Source organism: Acanthopagrus latus, chromosome 2 (assembly GCF_904848185.1).
Source record: "Acanthopagrus latus isolate v.2019 chromosome 2, fAcaLat1.1, whole genome shotgun sequence".
Classification (NCBI taxonomy): domain Eukaryota; kingdom Metazoa; phylum Chordata; class Actinopteri; order Spariformes; family Sparidae; genus Acanthopagrus; species Acanthopagrus latus.
The window spans coordinates 19191823-19212401 of NC_051040.1; the positions used below are offsets into that span (position 1 = coordinate 19191823).

Here is a 20579-nt window from a genome sequence, read left to right on the forward strand (position 1 = left end):
TGTCTCATTCATAAGCACAGTCATGATGTCATGATGGAGTGTTTTACACACTGACCCAGTGTAGAGTCTGAACTTATCTGATCTGGAGCCATTTTTATAAGCTCTATTGGAATGACTTTGGAGGGAAATCTTTCTCTTTGACTGCTTAGTGGAACTGGAGATCATAGTCTTGAAGTCATCTTAATAAGACACACAGCAGCTGTGAATATACAACACTGGTGTCATTCGAAAAAATGCCTGCTAACACCACACATATAATCGACGTATTGATGTAATACTGAGCTGCATGAATGAGTTCTTGATTCCTATAAACATGTGCAGTGGTGGACTGAGGATGTTTGACAGGCAGGGGTGGAAAAAGAGGGCACTTGCAGGGCACCCTAGAGGGAACTTTATCATCCTATATTTTATCTACCATAGGGGCATCTGAGAAGGCATGTTTTTGGACATGGAGTCCACGAGTGAACATTTGAAGAATGAATGAATATGAATGAATCCATAAAGGAACTTCCTGGAAATCCTCTTATTTGACTCTAACATAATTCCTCCTCCTCAGGACAGCATACTACACAGCTTACAAACAGGTGTACAGCATGGACTTTCACACAGTCTATCAGTGCTGCCCTGGCTGGACTCGGATGAGCGGTGAAGAGATGGGATGTCTGCACAGTGAGTAACAGAACAGCATTTTACAACGCATAGGACTAGGTGTAATCCTGCTACGAAGCTGTTGTATCAGTTTGATAATGCAATATCTTGGCTGAAGCCATGTCGAGTACATACATCAGCAGCCTTGTGGCATCCGCAGGGCTGTGCAGTGGCAACACATGCTTCAATGGAGGCCAGTGTGCGGAGACCGGGGGCCAGATATGTCAGTGTCCACTGGGCTTCAAAGGGACGCGCTGCCAGTATGGTGAGTTTTCATTCCCACCTGATAGAAAAGTGGTTTTGTTGATTTTTATAAACCTTCATACTCCATTCCTTTGCAATAAAGGAGTCCACGTGCGGCAATGAGCTGAGTGCAGCTTCGTGAACCAGTGAACTGACTGACATCTTCAGAGGACAACATGTTGTTAAAGCTTTAATAGGCCAGGCTCAGGCCTTATGCTTTCACTTTGCACAAGCAGAATGAGCCTGTAGTGAAGCTGTGATTGGATGAGGCTGCTCTGTGGGGGTCTCTGGGTAGTTAAAGGTAGAAGAAGTGCTCTCTCGGAGGAATGGTTTCCTTTGAAGGCTACAGCCTGGAGTGCTGTGGCTAACTGAGCTCAGCCTCCACTCTATAAAAACTGCATGTTAACGAGGGTATATTCACTTCTGACTTCATATGGTTTCATAAGAGAGGAGAAGGACAGAACAAATGCTGTCACATATGACAATATTCCAGGAACAGAAGTCAGACATTTCAGATTAGTTTGAAAAAATGGTAAGGAAAAGGGAAATATACATATTCATGCTCCGATAAGACAAGAAGATCAACACCACTCACACATAAGAGTGGCAAATACGAAGCTACAACCCACAGCTGCTTAGCTTAGTTTAGCATGAAGGCTGAAAACAGGAGGAAACAGGTAGCCTGGCTCAGTCAAACAGCAACAAATCCAAAAAAAATGATATTTTATGATGGGCCATGTTGTGGACTGTTTCTTTGCCAGGAGCAGAAACTTCCACTGGTTCCCTGGTAGCTGCTCACAGGATTAAACAAATGAGATAGAGGAAGTTGATTAGTCATCTTTGGAGTTACTAAATTAATTGCCTACATGTTGATAACTGATTTTCTGTGATGAAAAATAAACTGGCAAAATTCTTTAATTTCAGCTTCTTAAATGTGAATATTTTCTGGTTTCTGTACTCTTCTACGACAGGAAACGGATCTTTGGGTTGTGGGTAAAGGAGGACATTTCAGGATGTCATTTAGGGCTTTGGAGTTCATTTTTTTCACCATTGTCTGACATTTTATAGACCAAACAACCAGTAAATGACTGAAGAAAATGATTCCTGGAGTAATTAATTCCCTACACTGGAGGTTCTGGTCGGTACATTTTGTCACACCTTTGGGAAAAAAAAAACCTGGTTCCAGTCTCTGGACCATGCTAAGCTAACTGACTGCTGCGTGTATATTAACTGTACTGTACGGATAACAAAGTAATATCAGTGCTCTTATCTAAGGTCTCAAATGATCCACATATTATCACAGGTGAAATTCCCGCCCTCCATATATGTGGTGCCCTTTAAATTTTTTTCGCCACTGCCCTTCAAACATCCAGAGTCCGCCTCTGCTTAATACCCTCATATCAGTTATTAATGCTTGCAACAATTTGTACTTGAAAACATGAAACTGTACTGACTTGGCAAAATTAAATCTTACTGACTGTTGAAGAATTCGAGGTTGCAAACAAAAAACCTGCTTTCTGGTAAACTCTTACAGTAAGCAGTAAACACAACTCGATTGTCCCTCTTGTCTCTGAGCGTTGTCTCATTACCCTCAGCGTCTGTCCTCTCTTCTGACCAAACCCCTCCGCTCGACTGTGTCAACACACTAACAGGAGGATGGTTGTTCTGGAGGCGTCCCGTCGAGACAGAATGGAGAGCGGGGTGTAGCCGGTTCCTGCCCCCCACATGCCTGCAAACACACACACGCACAAACACATGCGCACACACTGCAGAGTTTTTCCTGTTTGGTTCCTTGACTTTCCCAGGAGGAAGGGTCTGCCCGCCAGGACCTTTAAACAGCTCCTCCTCATGCTCAGACATTTCACAGGAAGGTGTCATTGTTTGTTAGAGGTAGCCCTCCCGTGCGTTTGTGTTGACACGGGCTCTTTGTTTTTCACACAGCGGAGTGACAGATAGGTATTCTTATTAGATCTAATCAGAACTTTTCTCTTTCTCTCGCGCGCATCACGTGCTTCAGACTCATCTTGCTCCTCTCTTTTTGTAAAACGTTTTTCCGTCTCTCAGCTCTCTAGACAGATTTATCCTCACTCCTCTGCCAGAGTCATTATACAGGGAGAGAGTCAGCCAAGTTCCTGTGCTCAGCCAGGTTCCTTCACTGAAACTCTGCTCTGTGCACAGACATATACCCCAATAATCCTGTGCTGAAGGAGTTTGAGTTAAGCTATTCAGAGCTTTTCAGCTAAATTATCTCCCCCAAAGAGGAACAAAAGATTTAAAAAAAAATACAGTGTCAGAATCCTGTTGAAAATCTTGAAGGTCCCTATTACTTCTAAAACTGTAAGTTTAGACAGCTATCATAGTGTTTTCAACCATGGACTGCATCCCACATGTGCAACTTGTTTCCATGTAGGTGAAGATGACTATGAAGTTGTCACTGTTAAAACTCACTGGAAAGCAGATCCAGGGTGATCCAAAAACAAACCTGGCTACATCAGTCAGTAGTATTAAACTTTCTGACAAATCTATGAGCCATTGATAACGGGCGGGGGGCAGCAAAAATGATCTGTTATTATAAGATATTTAATGTAACGTTCCTGCATCACAATGTGAAAGTGACTACACAAAAAGTGCATAAGACTGTGATACATCCCCTCGTCTGTGAACATTTCTGCCTCAGTGACAACAGATAGCTTTTCATCAGTGATTGTTCAAAGGCAAAGACAACAACTCCCATGATTCCACACCACTTCATGACATCATCCAACTACGTCTTATGTTTTCTTTACTTTGATTGGGAGACAGAAAGTAACAGAAAATACATGTGTACTGTGTGTTTAAGGCTTCTTACTTTGAAATAATACTAGTTGACAACATTATACATAAAGTCTTAACATATATAGTAAATTGAGCAATGGGCCGTTCACTAACCCTTGATTTATTCCTTGATGGACACATGCTCTGTGTGTGTGTGTGTGTGTGTACAGTGAATATCAGGCATGTAATGTACATTCCAGCAACACATAATTACCATGAGAGACTGAAACCACAGCTCGACCTGTGGACCTGGATAACTGTATGTGCACACCCGGTTTCACCAGGGAATCCTCTTTATTATTAGATTTGCGTTGTGAGCTTTAGCATTCCACACTGACGGACTTATTACTGTCCTGTTTGTGATTCATGTATGACGGAGGAAAAGCAGATACGGTAGAGAGAGGCAGGAATGTTGACCTCCGCAGATTTATCTAAAGGCAGCTGGACTGGATGTTTGGTCATGAAGACGTTTCATCAGATTTATTATACGGTGTTTCCTGCATGTTCTTCTCCTGTCCCATGTGGCCTTAATCCTGCTGCATGTAATGTAGTTTTGTGGGGTGTAAGTGTCCGTCTTTCTGTCTGTTTTCTGCCCTGCCTGATTGATTTCCTGGGTGTTGGTCCAGCTGTCAAGCTTTCCATTCGTATATCATAGGCTGCGTCAGGCTTCCTGAAGCCTGAGGCATAGATCAATCTGTCTTTTTTTCTAAATTTCTGTGAGAGAATTACGTTATTTAATTCAGCGCTGTTGTATTGTTATTACGTTTTTGTTTCCTTTGGTTTATCCCTCCAGGCAAGCACAAGTCAGAGGCCAGTGCTCAGATGCTTTTCAGACTTTTCCATATGTGGATGTTTAAGTGTACAGGTGTGCTTGTGCCCTTTTGTGTGTGTGTGCTGACGCAACAAATGTAATAGTTTTTAACAATGGATCACATGACTGCTTGCATGTGAAGGAGGTTGCACCTACCGATGAACCCTCAGAGAAGTTTGGTTCTGGCTCATTCCTTACTGTTTCGGTTCACTCTCACTGCTGTCACCCCAGCAGGCAGCTGTTTTCAGCAGCAAAAGCTCTAGAAATCCACTGTACTCTACCTACACAGCAACATTGGCCAATAGTAGGTAAACATAGTGGCGCATTTAGCAGCTATAGAGGCAGATATTCCTATCAGGAAAAAAAGCTAAATTACAGTGAATGTTGGAAATTCATTAGGCAGATGAACAGACCCAGTGCTCCAAGCTCCTAGTGCCGGCAGAGTCAGCTATATGTGCAGCTACCTGAGCTAGCTGACTAATGGCAGCTTAACACTTAACAGCAGTTAGCTGTTGCTGCTCTGGTGACGGGCTGCCCGCTATTTGCTTGGAGCACAAATTTGTCAGGTGACCGATACTCACAAATTGCACCTTTAAACTAAATAATCAGCAGAAAGTAAGGAAACAACAGTCTTGATATTACGTCAACATGTCATTGTGTTGCTGTGGTGCTTTCTGAAGTTAGCAAGCTAAGCGGTTAGCCCCATGCTAACGTCATCCTGTCTCATAATGCCACTTTGGACCTCAAGAGGCGATAGTCGGATAGGAACGCTGAGGTAGAGTCAGATAATATGAACCGAGCTGCGATGGTGACTGAGCTAACTAACGATCAGCAGCTGCAGTGAACAGTCATTCTGGTTATGTGCTGCCCCTCATTTGGAATGAGGATGTTCAGTTGTTACACACTGCATCTTTAAAAGTCGATAAGTTGCCAAAAACTGCATGTGTTTTGCAAGTATATGCACATATTTATTTCCCCTTGAGGTCCAGGCTTTGGATCAGTATACAGTATGTGTGGCAAAGAATCGCTCAACATCAGTATCAACACTTATGGTGCCTCAGATTCCGGATAGATCATAATGATGAAGGATGCGAGGGGCTGCCGCAGAGACAACATATCAGCATGGCCTTTTCAGCACAATTCACTCCAGCTTCACTTCAGTAGAAGGAGACTACACACTGAGAGCAGTGTTTAAAGAACAGCCTGGCTCTGGGAATAGTTCAAGCGAGAATCAGTGCTCTGCTGCCTCTCCCTTCTTTTCACCACTCATCACGGATTGGCCTCTTGAACGTTACTCTCTTTGGTATTCTTGCCAAGTTGCGGTGGTAGAGCCCACTGCTGTGTTTTGGGGGTCGACCGCCAGCCACCTGCTTCCAATCTCTGATATGAGACAGAAGGCACCGTCTATGGAAATGTGTGTCAGCCACTGACACCAAGGCCGTGGTGTCGACAGTGTGAGGTAATAAACAGCCTGGACACAGCCCAAGCATGTGCTAAGACACTGGAGCCCGCTCTGTAATAGTTGCATTTACTCCTGCATTTACTCGTTGTGAATGCCACTCTGTCTCACTCTATCAAGCCTTGGATTAGGCCTCGCTTTGGTTAAATTGGTGCATGGGTCTGCATGATATTAAGAGAGCGCAGGCACGTAACAGTGTGAAGACAGAAACCATCTGGTCCTTGCTAAACGAGACTGGCTGTTTTGAGAGCACTTTATAGAAAAGTGATTATGGACAGTGCCTAAAGACTGGATCCTGTTGTACGGGAGGCTAGGTAATGAGACAGCAGACGACGTCAGCAGATATTGGACATTTTCTTTCGGTTTGTGATGAAACAGTATTGGATACAAGGGAAATATCTTGAAATAATTTACACCCGTAGACACACCAGCAAAGGAAAACACATAATTTATCGTTTAAGAAATTATCTTTACCAATAAAAGTACTATGGACAGTAACGCAACCATGTATTTGCTCTGGGGAGCTGTGGAGACAGTTTTACAGTCATTGCCGTTAAATGTAAATCACAATTTCACACAGGGGAATTGTCTTTCTTCATATGAACTGGAGTATTTAATCCCCAGGACCTTGTGCTGTCTCACACAGGCTCAGCTCTCACCTCAATCACTGAGCTCATGTCTGGTTCCCTGCCCTATTAAATCAAACACAATGTGTCTGTATGTGTACATGTATGTGCACCTCTGGACATATGCGTATATGTTCCTATGGTTTCGGGTGTCTACTTGAAGATATTGACATGTTTTATGCAATGTTTTAATAATGGTTTGAAAAGAAATTCACGAAATATTACGACCCTAATATCCGACTGTGTCACTGTTTATAGTTGACTGAGATACAGTCAGATATGAGGGGTGGCCACATGGAGAGTGAGAGTCTCCTTGCACAGACTTGTTTCCATTAAGAGGGAGAAGGAGGGGAGTAAAACACTGGTGAATAAGATGCTGACTCAGAGCTCCAGTTTTTTTCCACTAGTTCTGTTTTCCTGTGACGAGAATGCCCTACAGGTGTTTTTTTTCTCATCTGCATTGATTACAGGGGTTCTATTGATGTGTCACCCTTCAAGGTCTCCCTGGAGATATCGATGCGAACCCCATTTTCTCCTTCGTGCTCCGTGCACAGCTACATTTCGCTATAACATTTCTCTCTTGCTGAAACTGAGAGTACGGCATCCACTGTTTTAGAGGACGTAAAAGTACTTTTATGACGTTTGCTCCCGAATCGCTTTTGAATGTGGCTCAAAAATGATTTGCACCTTGGGAAAACTCTGGAAAAATGATCTGGTAATGTCCTCAGTTGTATTTTATAGATCTGATGTCCTTCATGAATCAGTCAGTGTTTTAATCCCGTCTCTTGCACTGTTTCTTGTATAAGCGGTTATATTGCGCACGTCTGCGTGTTCCTCTCTGTCCGACAGAGGGAAAAGTCTGCCCCTGTATTCATTTTAGCAGTGTGGCTGCTCCTGCACTGAACCTTAACCAGAGTGCCTGTGAAAGAATTTGTCTTTCAAAATGGAAAGACACTATGTTTTCTTTCAGATTTCTGGAAGTAATCACAGCTAAACTTGCAGTCAAGTCAAAATCGCAAGGTGCGCAAAAACTCAGGACACTGAGGAAAAAACTTGTCCCGTTTTTAAGTCATGAAAAACAGGCTGTTAAAAGATGCTGCTTCAGTAGCACCTCTGGTTGTTCTCACATCTTTAGGAAGTGTTACGTTGCCCACAGATCCACCTCGAGTTAACTAACATACCATGCATAGAGCTTATCCTCTCCAAGTCTTTCTGTGCAGTTAGTTCATCTCCACAGCTGCGGCTGAATTGTGAGCGTTTCGTTTTGGCTCCAAGCACATTTATTTTTCCTTAAGTATTTCTCTGGCAGTGAGACTAAAGGACACATTTGTAGGACTGTAATAGCTGAAGGCTAAATCATTGTCAGCAAACGAGGTGAGGACATAATCTGGTTTGCACCAAACTCTCTTGGTTTTAACACTGCTGAATCCCGGATGCTGGACCCGAACCTTAAGGTCCACTTAAGAGATTAAAGGGCTTCAATTGTGTCAAGAGCGTGCAGCAGACTGTGTTTCAAATTAAGATATGATGGGGACCATATGGTTGTAATGACGGCAGGGCGTATTGTTTGTTTTGGTCTCGTTTCAAAGATTTTGCTTAACCAAAATTTAGTCGCTAAAGCCGCTGCGGTGCTGAAGATTTTGAGGTGTCTGAGATGTTCTTTGTTTTCATAGAGAACTGCAGCGCCGACCTCATGATTACCCCTGACAGGTTGGTCTTTGCTTTGGCTAGCAGCTCTCTCGTTATGTTTATTAGAGGTTACTGCTAAGGTTCACTGAAAACTCTATTAACAATGTAAGCCTTCAGAGATGAACAGATGCCTTAAAAGCTGGCTGGTCTGGTGTAATATGAACTTAATCACTGAGTAATCAGTACTTTTCTCCCTGGACATTCTTCTTTGGAAATGTACATTCTAAGATATTACTTAAGGCAATTATTTAACAGAGTTAAAAGCAATTTAAGCTTCTGGCAGAATATATCAGACCTTCCAGTAACAGAGCCCTCATTTATGTGTTCACTTAAGAAACTGGAATTAGAAAAACAATGGTCACCAAAGCACCAGAAAAAGCTTTTCAAACGTTTTCTCATTCATGTTAAGACTGCCAAGGTTTTCCTCTGGAAAGGCCAGGTGGCTTATTGTTTCAACCAAGGCATCTGTGATAAAAGTACAATAACATATTGTATTTTTCCACATGCGATGTTAACCACAGCTGTTCTTCTTTGAGAGATTTTTTTTCTTTAATGTGTGAAAGGAACCTGAGCGCTGCAGTCTTGTGACTGGACGAAAGTGGACCTGTCACATGCTCGGGATGAGGAGGTCTGAGATGCGAAAGGAGAGGATGTGTTATCATGAGAACAAAGTAGCTGAACCGTAAAGTCGAGTGCATATCATTTACATAGTTCAATATCACAGATCCAACACGTTCTGACTCACAACTTGTCAAATTTGAATGGACAATCAGGATGACTTGTGTGATCAGTCAGGGATGTATTGTAAACACAGAATAACAATATGGATCACGATGCTGATGAACATCTGAGCCACATGACTGCCTCTCCACCACGGCGCCCTGAAAAGAGCCCAGAATTACACAAACACACAAAAGGCACAAAGCAGACATAATGTGACCCTTCCTGTAGATGAACAGAGGCCTGTCCACAAAAACACTGAGACTAAGATGGCAGCATTCAATTGTTATTTGATAATATTGCTTCCTTTAAGCCCTGTGTACCTCCCCTTCCTGTTTTCATTCTTCAAGCCTGCCATTAACTGTGTGGATATAGGACTCATATGCCAACACACAGGCCTGAAGGTAGCCGGCCTGACGGGAGGCCCGACTGGTCAACGCGAGCGCTACATACTCAGCATAGCTATCAGAGGAAGAAGCTCATTAGAGCCCTAATGGCTGCCATATGGCTGGGAAGTTCTCACACACTGAACAAGCCCAACCTCATCCCTCCAAATGCATCAAGGCGCCACTGTTTACCAGGTTAATGCTGAGCGGGTTGGAGCTAATGGTCTGTGTGATTGACCATGTGCTCCCAAGGCGCACCGTGAGATTCCAACAGTAGCAGCACTCGTTTAGGGAGCTCATCCTCCTTGAACTTGGGTTGGCTGTGCCCAGGTAGTGTTGGCAGTGGGAAAATAAGCTTGTGAAAGGAGGACACAGGTGGGGAAACTTCAAGCAGCGATGGAACATAGCTACGTATATCTACGCAAGTACTTTACTCATGTTCAAATTTTGTGGTACTTTGAAGACTGCATGCAGCATCAGAACCAAAGTACCACATTTTTGAATTAATATATTTTTACACTGCCAACAAGTGGGCCTGTGTGCATGTTCGCAATCCTCCTAACTTTACTAAAACCACATTGATAATGGCCATTGAGCAGAGTAGCTAAATAAATACATACATAAATATAACCCTCCTTTGACCTCCATAAGTCAGAACACTGGATAAATATCTGACTTTTAGACCCGTATTGCTGTTTGGCAACAGAGTAAGGTAGTAAGTAAAAAACTGATTGTTTTTCAGTATGAACTTTCTGGAGTAACTTTACTGTCATTTTTCATGATTTTTGGAATATGCTGAGTTTACCTTTATGAACGTAAGCAGAAGGTTTTCATTGAGACGAGCTAGCTGCTGTCAATCATGCGGCCGAACAAAACTTGCCAGGTTACAGGCGAACATGAGCCCGTGTGGAAGGTGAATTAACTATCATCGCTGGGGGAGCTATTGCTTTAACAGACACCTACAGTGTGCATCAGGGGAAGTGCTTAATCGTTGGATTTATGACAATGACAAACGGTACCGAAGTTGTATAACCAAAAGCACGTGTTACATTATGTTTCTCAGAATCTGTTGGATGTTGTTTCATGGATAACGTTATAGACGTGGTTTGAGATTAAGTCTAATCCAAGGCTGAAAATCAATTTTCAGTCATCCTAAACATGAAATATGCTCCATCTATGTCTGTGAAATCAGCCCTATGTTTGTTTTTTTTTTTTTTGGTTTTTTTCGCTGTGAGAAATCATCTCATACCTGCTGAACAAAAGGCATATTAAATCTACGGCCATGTCTCATCCTTTCTGGTGAACACATTTCCTGTGCTATCTATTGGTGAACCCAAACAGGATGGATTTTCCAGATGCAGTTGACATTGAGGTCTTCGTGGAGATAATGGTACATGTTAAGGGCAGATGTCCAGGTGTTGTTTCAGAATTAGTTTAATACGTTAAATCTGGCAGTATAAATGCACTAAAGAGGTTTTCAAGATCGTGTGATTAATAGCTAATAGCTGTAAACCCCGGAGCCGTCCCCCTCACACCGTGCATGCGTGAGGAGACGCTTTCTTGCACAACTCGCCAAGGTCCTTGAATGGAATGCGATGTCAGGTCTGCAAAAAGTAACGCTGTTCACCATTATTTAAGACATTGTATTCTTTTTGATATTCCTTAAGGATATACAATTGCTCTGTTTAGGGCTGATAAAAGTGATTCATGGACTTCAGTTTATGGGCTAAGTGTGCAACGGGTGAAAATGTCTGCTTACCAAAACAGAACAGCACCCAGTTTTCATCATTCAAGTCATTTGTCCCACGCACTGAGGAGCAAATTAAATTTTATTCATGCTATAAAAGAAAGGAAAATGGAAAAATATGTGCACAGAAACTGTGTCCCACTACGACTGTCCCATTGGATTCAAACATAAACTATACAGTCTCTGAAAATTTCCATTATATTAAAGCATAAATTCTGTGCCGAAGGGACAAATGGGAAACATGTGAGCTGCTGGGGAGAGGAGGTAGAAGCGCACAAACGGCGCAGTCCAAAATGTAGAAGGATTGCTGCTTCGTCACACGGACGCTGCGAGAAATTGTTTTTCACAATGCCAGTTAACCATCCAACAGCAATAAAACACTTCAGACGCAACTCTGCTGCACCATCAAACACCAGCTCTGTGTTTCTTCACTCTATTATTGTGTGCCTGAATGAGGACCTAATGACACCTGGTATTCTTCCTCAGTGCTGAGAGCCATGATTGATTGTGTCCCTTTCTCGAGCTAGCTGTCCGTTTCACACAAAGTGACATCTTGAAAGCAGTCCCACTTTTGTTTCATCTTTATTTGCTCCTGAGCTGATTGTTGAAGCCTACTTCCCTCCCTGTGACAGGTTCCTTAAAGCTCCTCAGCTGTCTATGAATGACCTTCGACCTTTGGACTAGTTCACAGGAGCTTGTCTTTTTCCTAATGGCACTTGAGGGATCATTTCTTTCCCCTGCTTAAAGGCTCTTTAAAGTAATCAGGAAGTGTAACCAATTTAGCAACACGCTGTCTCTAGATTAAATCTATGTATTTTGTAATAACGGTTTATATATCAGATTCCAGTTTTATATGTAATAGTTGTCAAGAAATTTGAATAAGAGCCAAAAGAAAGTCAGGTCATCACCAAAGTCAGTATATCCTTTGGGAAACAGGAGGGTACAAAATGTTACCGTAATCTATCTTACAGTTGCTGAGAAATTGAAAGACTTAATGATTGACTGGCCAAAACTAACCCACATTCCTATGAACTTTAGCAACAGCATGTTGAACTGAGCGCAGTGCTTGATAAGATGATGAAATCCAAGCTAAACAAATGTGACTTTAAAGCTTGACCAACGTGAACGCAAAGACTCAGAAACAAAACAACAACTGCACATCATGGCACCAATGCAGCTGCAGAAATGAAGTGTGACTTATACTAAAAAACAATGATAAACTATGAGTGTTGTTGCCCTGCTACATTTCAGCTTGCAGATGAAGGTGAATTATTGAATGCATCACTTGCATTGAGACCAAAAAAGAATTCAAAGAATTGATGGAGCGAAGGAGATGGGAGTGAGGCTTTCTGATGATCAGGTGGAACATCTCAGCATTAAGTACCTCACGGCCAAACTGTAGAGATTTTACAGCTTTATTAGCTGGCTCTGCTGCAACAGTTCTTGTAGTGTTCAAAAGGGCAGTCAAAGACTGTTTCCTGTTATGACACATCTCATTAATCCCCCTATGGTTTATTTGAAGAGTGGATGTTGCAGTATCATGTATCTTGTTGGTAATGTGTCATTTTCGGTTAGATGAAAAAAGCTTGAAAAATCAACTGCTGACACAAGAGATTGAAGTATGAGTGTTGACTTTCTTCTAATTGCCAGCCCAGCTGTGATTGTAGACACAGACAAGTTGTTTGGTAAGTCACATTCCTCTCTTGTGTCCATTTGTTACAATAGAAATGTGGGAATGAAGACTCAGAAAATGTTGGAGATACGAGTCATTCCTGCCAGAGACTCAAATTCCATCTCGCAAGGAAAAAACTGTAAATCACTTCCGACCACTGAGGTCTGAGATCTGAGCCTCCCTCGTTCGTTGAACGGCGCTGAGAGACGGCCGAGGCCTGCTGATTCAGTTATTGATCCTCGCTTTCGTTGTCTAATGTTTTTAACATGAGGGGAATAGACACATGGTTGAACGTTTGTTGATTTATTAAATGCTGAAGTGCTTCAAATAACTTTTTGGGAGGAAGAGTGTTGGTCCTTGGAGAAATTGGAAAGTGTGTGTGTGTGTGTGTGTGTGTGTGGTGGTGGTGGGGGGGGGTACTGTACTGTAGAGGACAAGTAATGTCAATAACACCTAATGAGATAAGCAGGGATCAGGACTCGGTGGCCTGGATGTTTGTCTGCAGAGAACACAAGAACATTCAAGCAGCTGTCTGTTCTCTCTGTTTTCCTGGTGGGAAACCATTGTCAACGCCTTTCATAACCCAGCAGAAGACCAGCATTTTCCACTTGATTCTGAACTATAATTTGGGATGCATACAAATTAAGATGTTTGAAAGATAGAGTTGTATGTAAGTTTTTATAAGACAGCACTAATGAAGTATGTGCCAGCGAAAAGCTGGGCTAAAAAGTGTCTGCAAAGACACATGGACGTGTTTCCATACTGTATGATAGAATGACTCTGTGCTGAGGTAAGCGGTATGCGTCATGTGTCCTGTCAGTCCGTCAGTCAGATGAAGACTGATGGTCCAGATTTGCAGGCACGGGACTAAGAGGCCACACGAGGGAGTCAGGACTGGTGAATATCGAGGGAAAGGCTGCAGGTGTTTGAGTGTCAGGGGACTTGGAGCTAAAGGGAGTGCTCTGCTTGAAGTCTAGAAGGGTCATGACGCTTTCAACCAAATCAACGGAATAAATGTCGGTCATGTACGTTTCTACATGTTGTGTTAAAACGTGTACATCTATATTTTGCAACTTTATGTTTCTTTATTTTCAGTTTTCAATTTGATGTCATGAAGCGCTGTGTTTTTGATCCAGTTTGGCATTTACACCACATGGTTAGAATTAGGAAAAGAGGATATTTTGGCTAACTGGCTCTGTTGCCACAAACATGGCTAGAAATTGTCCTGACGACTCATTTAATATGACTTAGAGGGCTGGAAAATTTTCCAACATCTTGTTAGAAATCCAGTGTTTTTTTGCAGTTACAAATAATGAAAGCTCACCCACCACCAACCCCCACCATACCCCCAGGCCAAATACATGAATGTGAGAGGTATTATATGTACACATTTGAGTCTAGTTAAGGTCGTGACAGAAAAGCAAAATATCAGATTTCATTCTGGCAACTGGGCTGAGTGTTTCATAGCATCTTTAAATAAAATACATATTGTTTACTCATCACATGTCAGATTCTCACATTATCATGATACTGCCATCCTGGAACATGCATGCTTCATATAAAGATAATCATGAGGGATGTTGCCCCCCCACAACCTCGGCGATAAACGCAGCTTTGCTAAAGGAATGAAGAATGTGTCAGATGCCTTCAGGAAAAGGCCCCCCTCCTCTCTTCGATAATGTTATATTTAGTCTTTTGAGACCTTTTATCTTTGAGGATCAAAGGTCCCCCTGTGACATCGGTCAGGTCTGCAGAGACTTATAGAAATAATTGCGTGCATGCGTGTGTGTATCTCCCTGTGCTCACTGCACGCGGGTGGCCTGTGTAATGCATCCGAATGCACGGCGGCTGAACCGCGGCAGAGACGGCTGTCTTAATGCCAGCGTGTGCCAAGAGTAACACTGCTCAGATCCACCGTCACACAGGATGGTTTCTCTGAATGCAATTCTTGGGCTCTGTGTGGGTCGCTGTTAATCAGATCGAGACAGCGAGGGGTTGTTTACAGGTGCGTGCGTAATGAGATACACTGGGTAAATAATGCAATAAACCACTCAAGCAGGCTGCGGTTCACTGTGAGCATCTGAGAGGCGTTGTTATGCATGAGGGGAAGGTTTAACACGGGGCCCATCTGGAAATATTTAGAAATACTTCTCTTCTCTATAGCAATATGGTGTTTGCTACATTAATGTAATTCAAAACTCCAGATCAATGCTACCAACTTTTGAGTTACCAGTCTATGAGTGCCTAAAGATGTATGGATATATGAACACTGTGAAAGTATCAGAATGCTCGACCCACTCAGAAATGCGCTCATCCCATCTTCAGAAGTTGCGCCTTTGAGCGAGCCGTCAGGACAGCCGCAGTTTTGTGATGTCCAAACCATACAGTCACCTCCCTTAGCCACGCCGCCGTCACGACTGTTGTGATTGCAATAATGGAAACATGATAGGCGCTGTCTGCTCATGCCTGTGAGAGCTGACCAATTATGGCAGACTGAGCTTTTTGGAGGGGGGCCTTAAAGGGACAGGCACTAGAACGGATAACTGAGACGGTTAATTGACAGCGTGAGAAAAACAAGCAACTTTTTTAACATAAAAGGATGTAAACATTTCTAGCTGATACTCAGGATAAAGGTACGTGTTTCTTTTAGAATCTGTTCATGTATTTTACTTTTTCGCTCTCTCTATTTTTTATGTTCCTGCCCTGTGTTTGTCCCCTGTGTAGCTCTGATCCAAATGCTAACAAGGCTAAGAAGAGCAGATTTCTGCTTTTTATTTAAGGGCTGAAGGAAAGATAGGAGATCTTTGCTACATCCCTTTTTGGCAAGAACACATATTTTTTTTGTAGGTATTCTCTTTAAAGTCAGTAAACATGTGCTCAGAAAGTGTTCAGGTACGTGGGTTCTCCTCAGCGTTGTCTGCAGAGGAAATCTCTTTAGCAGATCACATCCAGCAGCATAAAGTCTTGTTATCCTGCATATTTCTATGACATTCTCATGAATTTCCATACTCTCGTAATTTGTAGACCCAGAGAAAGGTGATACTGGTAATTGTCCAGCTATGAATCTCTTTCGTGCTACTAATAAGCTCTATTCTTCACTTCTGTCACACTGATTGTTGTACAAACCACTGGGGTATTTTTTGGCTGCATCACAGCAGACTTATGTTTAGTAAATCTGTATATATGTCTTTTCATCTTTATGGTTGTAGCTCACTCCCTTAAGTCTAAATCTCTGAAGATGATATATTCTGCAGTTAATTCTTTTCCTAAAGGTTTGGTCCAAGAGTCATCGCGCTAACACGTCAGCTGATCTCGTTAACCGCGCAGATTGCTTTCTCCTTTTGAGGTTTCATTTTGGTAAAATATTTCTTCAAGGTTGTAGTTAAAAAAGTTGTGGTGATGAGTTCTGGCAGCACATTTTGGTCAACCTTTCTAAATGTCTCTGGTCACGGCCTGCCAGTGAATGTTTCTTTACATTTGTTTTCACTCTCTACTCGGCATCTTGATGATGATGGCATATGACCCTGAGCTGATATGGAGAGCTCATTAGGGCTCGCAGGAGCTGCGGGATCAAAGTGGAGATGTGTAAGAGGGCAGAGCCCTGAGGTTACGGGCCCATGTCACCTCCCTATGAGTTAATGAAAAGTGCAGAGCAGGGTTGTTCCTCTGTGTGCACCTACATGTGTGTGTGTGTGTGTGTGTGTGTGTGTGTGTGTGTGTGTGTGTGTGTGTGTGCGTGCGTGTGTGCGCGCGTGTGCATTTTTCAGGGTTAGACAGAAGGGTTTTAGATCCCCCATTAGTGACGGGGAATGAACTGCTGGGTCTGCTGTGTCAGTAAAGGCCAAGTCAGGGCAATTCAGTCAAGGAGGCCAGGAAAGGGCAGAGAGGGGAACAATACACTAGACAAGAAAGTGTGAAACAATGCAACTTTTACTTATATTTCAATAGAACAATGACGTGAAGATGCTTTTGTAGACTGTAACCAGAAAGACAGCTAAGGTTAAATTGATCCTCTACGGAAACTCCCGAAAGTCTGACTCTCCAGATGACCCCGATGACATTGCCTGCCCTGAGAAACCAAGCATGGGTGTGGCCTGAAAGACAAATATGGCGACCCATCCTTAGTTTCTCAGGTCCTGCAGAATTCTACAGATTGCATCTAAGGGCCGCAGAGAATTGCGTTCTTCTCGCTAAAGTTGCTGCTGCGTTGCTTGATTAGGCTCAGGAAACAAACTGAAAGTGTTCCATAACTAATAGAACTGTGGAGCCGACCCAAATCAGCTGTGAGCAGATCTTGTTGATTTGTCTTCGCTTGAAGTGAGTGACGATAGACAATCATGAATTGAAAGACAGGTACCGGCAGCATTGTGATGTTTACTTCAATAACGTCAAAATAACACAGCACACATGCGTAACATAGTTGCTGTTCTTTCTCCCTTGTTTTCTTTCACCTACTGCAACAGTTGCTTTCATACCATATACCTTCCTCTCCACAGGGCAGGTATATCAGAAATACATGTGGTAGTAATGACTCTGCACCATTCGTCCAAACCGTGTGCTTTGCATCCCATCAGTTCAAAACAATCTGAATGCATCTCACATGGTCAGCTGGAGACAATTTTGCCCTAATGGACTGCTGTGGCTTTGTGTCTGTCCCTATCTTCCTCACTTTTTTATTTTATTTTATCAGTGCAGTGTTTGTTTATTCATGTGCACGCATATGGAGCTACAGACATTTAATCGGAGCAATCGAGGCTGTTTTATCAAGCCCTGTTGTCTGTCTATAATGCTCGCCAGCGCTCCACGGGGGTGTCCTGCTGGCTAGAGAAGCAGATGAAATACAGCGTGGACATAACGAGTACACGAATACATCAACCGGAGAGAATACTGGCAATGCCCTCCCTATCGTTTAGCATGCTGAGACCAAAAACGCAAATCGTTTTCAGAATTTTTTAACCAGAGGGGCCTTGCAGTGCATTTGTGTTACGGCCTTTGCTCGTTGGCAGTGCATTTAACCGTATGTGCTTTAGATTAACCTTTGCATAAATACCTAAACACCGGGGGATTCAGGGAATGGGACATTAATCTGCTGCTATTAAAGCTTTTTAAAAACTTTAATTACAAACCTGATAGCGTTCAGATGCACTTCCGTGTTTATGAAAGAGCAGCCATAGGCAGCTGGGTGAATTTTACAGAGTTGTAGTTTGATCCGCCATGATTAAACAAGCAGACCTCAACTCGTCATGTGCTCTTAATCAAGCTGCCAAACATCTTGTTATAAAACATGCCGCTTCCTTTCTTTCTTTCTCTCTATCTGTCTTTTTTCTTTCCAAATACTTGCTCCAAGTTGTGCTTCTGAAAGTTCCTGTTATTCAAATATAAACAAACTACTGCTCAATGCACATCTAAGGGGTCCCATTAAGTCTTTAAACAGACGGGGACAGAATGCTAAATAACTTTTCCTTCCCCTCTTCCCCGTCTGTTACTTTGAGCTCCCTCTTTGACGGAGAGGGGGTCCATGAATTTCTGTCACCATCTCCTTTTTTCCCTAAAACAAACATATGACACTGTATCTTCTGTGAAAGCCGTGTTGCTGCCATGTGGACAAGATCCGCAGTGGCAAGAGCAGGATGAGTTAGTGCAAGGAACGGGATAAAGTTCACATCAAGGACTTTGAATGCAACACCGTGTCCTGGAACATTTTTTAACATTTCACAAAAGAAAATAATAATCTCTATTGGAAAAAAAAAAAGTTTCTCGGCACTCACTCAGCTCATTCATCTGACAGTGAGATTCCTCATACCCAGCATTACATTTCAACTTATAACAGAAATATGGAACAATATCAGGAACGCGTGCATTTTTTATCAAAGTTGGCTGACAATGCTTTTAGAAGGAACAGTTTTCCCACCTGTCACTTTATATATTTAGCACACAAGAAACTTGTTTCAGTTGACGGCAATGCTTTTCTTTCTTAGTTGAGTGGGAGTGCTTATTCAGAAAGCTAAAACTACGTTGACATTCCTTGTTATAAATCTTACCCTTTCAGTGAACACAGATATTGACATATAGTGAAAATATAATGTTCCGTAAGTCAGGAAAAAGTCAGGAGTTCATATATATTTGACAATACATGCCAATATGCTGTCATTTTGCTGAACATATTACAAAATGCATTTATTGCAATAATTGGTATATTTGTCAACAAACTGCATACAGATTGTCCTGTATCATTTGAGATATTCATTGAAACAGGTCAAGTATGTAGTTAAAGCAACATTATGTAGTAATTGGCATTTTGTCCAATTTGGAGTCCCCCACTGTTTCTGAGTGCAACAACACTGTCGTAAATACAAATTCCAGGTCTGTAACAATTTGTCAGATGCAATGTGGGTGTTGATTACAAACAAAACTCATTACGTCATAACAATGTCCTGTGTTGAAAACTTATAAGAAGTAAACATGTGTGTAACACTGTGATCCTACCCTCCCACCCTATTACAAGACAGTGTACCATCAACATGACTTGGAAGCTGTTATTTTAAGGTTAAAAGCTACATAATGCTGCTTTGATATATGAAGATATAAAGACTTTCTTCAGTGGTGATATAGAAAGCATTATAAGGCACTGCAACAAGGAGCCTGATGTTTTTTTTGAGCAGAGCAAGAGACAAACCTGGAAACCATTTCGCCCTCAGAGAAAGTAACAACATGGGAAAAATGGAAAACCCATGAAAAGAGTGGGTCAACACACATGGCTCTTTTAGAAATAGCTGATAAGATGCACACTAATGACAGAGGGAAAGTACTGACATGTTTTATGGGGTAAAACACGAGTTGCTTTTGGTCTAGATATGAAGTTATCTCAGTGTTCAGTCTTTTGAATTAAGTCAATGAACCACAGCACTTTGAGTTATAGCTTCAGTTTATTTTTTTTTACTATTGAACACCAGGAATGCACTAATTCTCAGAGATTGAGAGAATCCGTGCGCAAACTGTGTGAAAGTGCCGTTGATTTCCGTCCTGCTGAGCTAATAAACCCACTTTTAGCCACTGTGGTTTGTGGACTGTTCGTTCTGTTGGTAAAACCTGTATTTTGAAATCCTTTTATTTCAGATGTCAACGAATGCGAAGCGGACGAAGGCGGCTGTGAGGGCTACTGTTGCAACACCATTGGCAGCTACTACTGCAAGTGTCCCGAGGGCAGTAGACTGGGGCCAGATGGCAAGGCATGTCACGGTAAGATGGACATCAGGATGTGGCCGTTGTGCACAAACACAGACAGGCTGCTTCAGGCTCTCTGCTCAGCATGGGCTTCCTATGAGCGGGTTTTTAAAAACGTTAGAACAAAAAATTAATTTACCTGGTATAGGATTCCTGTTGCGTCTCAAACAAGCCAACGACAGACAATTTTCCCCGCACAAACCCTGCGCCAGTTTCGATGAATTTTACCCACTCTCCCTGAACTGTTCTCAAATGCTCAATGTAATCTACTTGTATGTTTTTCAGTCCATGTTTAGAGCAGAACACATGCCCACGCACGGAAACACACAAGACAAACAGCTGTCTCCAATCTGCCGCCCCACTTAACAGCACCCCTCACATATGGTGGTCAATGAAATCTCAGTCATGGAGGAAAAATCTGCACTGCGGTTCAGAAATCTTAATTAGATTTAGTTATTTTGTCTGTGAAAATGGCTGTTTTCACTGACAGTAAACCAAAACAAGTATTTGCCATAATTAGATTTTTACGTATTACAAAAG

General features: G+C 42.4%; 1 protein-coding gene across 5 annotated transcripts in view; it reads left to right on the top strand.

Annotated features, from left to right (window-relative positions):
- The window catches only part of megf6 (multiple EGF like domains 6), a 62782-nt gene that overhangs the window by 1456 nt on the left and 40747 nt on the right, over positions 1–20579 (top strand). For all 5 annotated transcript variants that reach the window (XR_005072747.1, XM_037087942.1, XM_037087950.1 and 2 more), the window contains exons 3-5: positions 557–669; positions 809–913; positions 19932–20054. Coding sequence is in view for 4 of the 5 variants with exons in the window: in XM_037087942.1 (XP_036943837.1) it covers positions 557–669; positions 809–913; positions 19932–20054 (341 nt within the window). In the remaining variant the exon portion in view is untranslated. The remainder of the gene's footprint in view (positions 1–556; positions 670–808; positions 914–19931; positions 20055–20579) is intronic.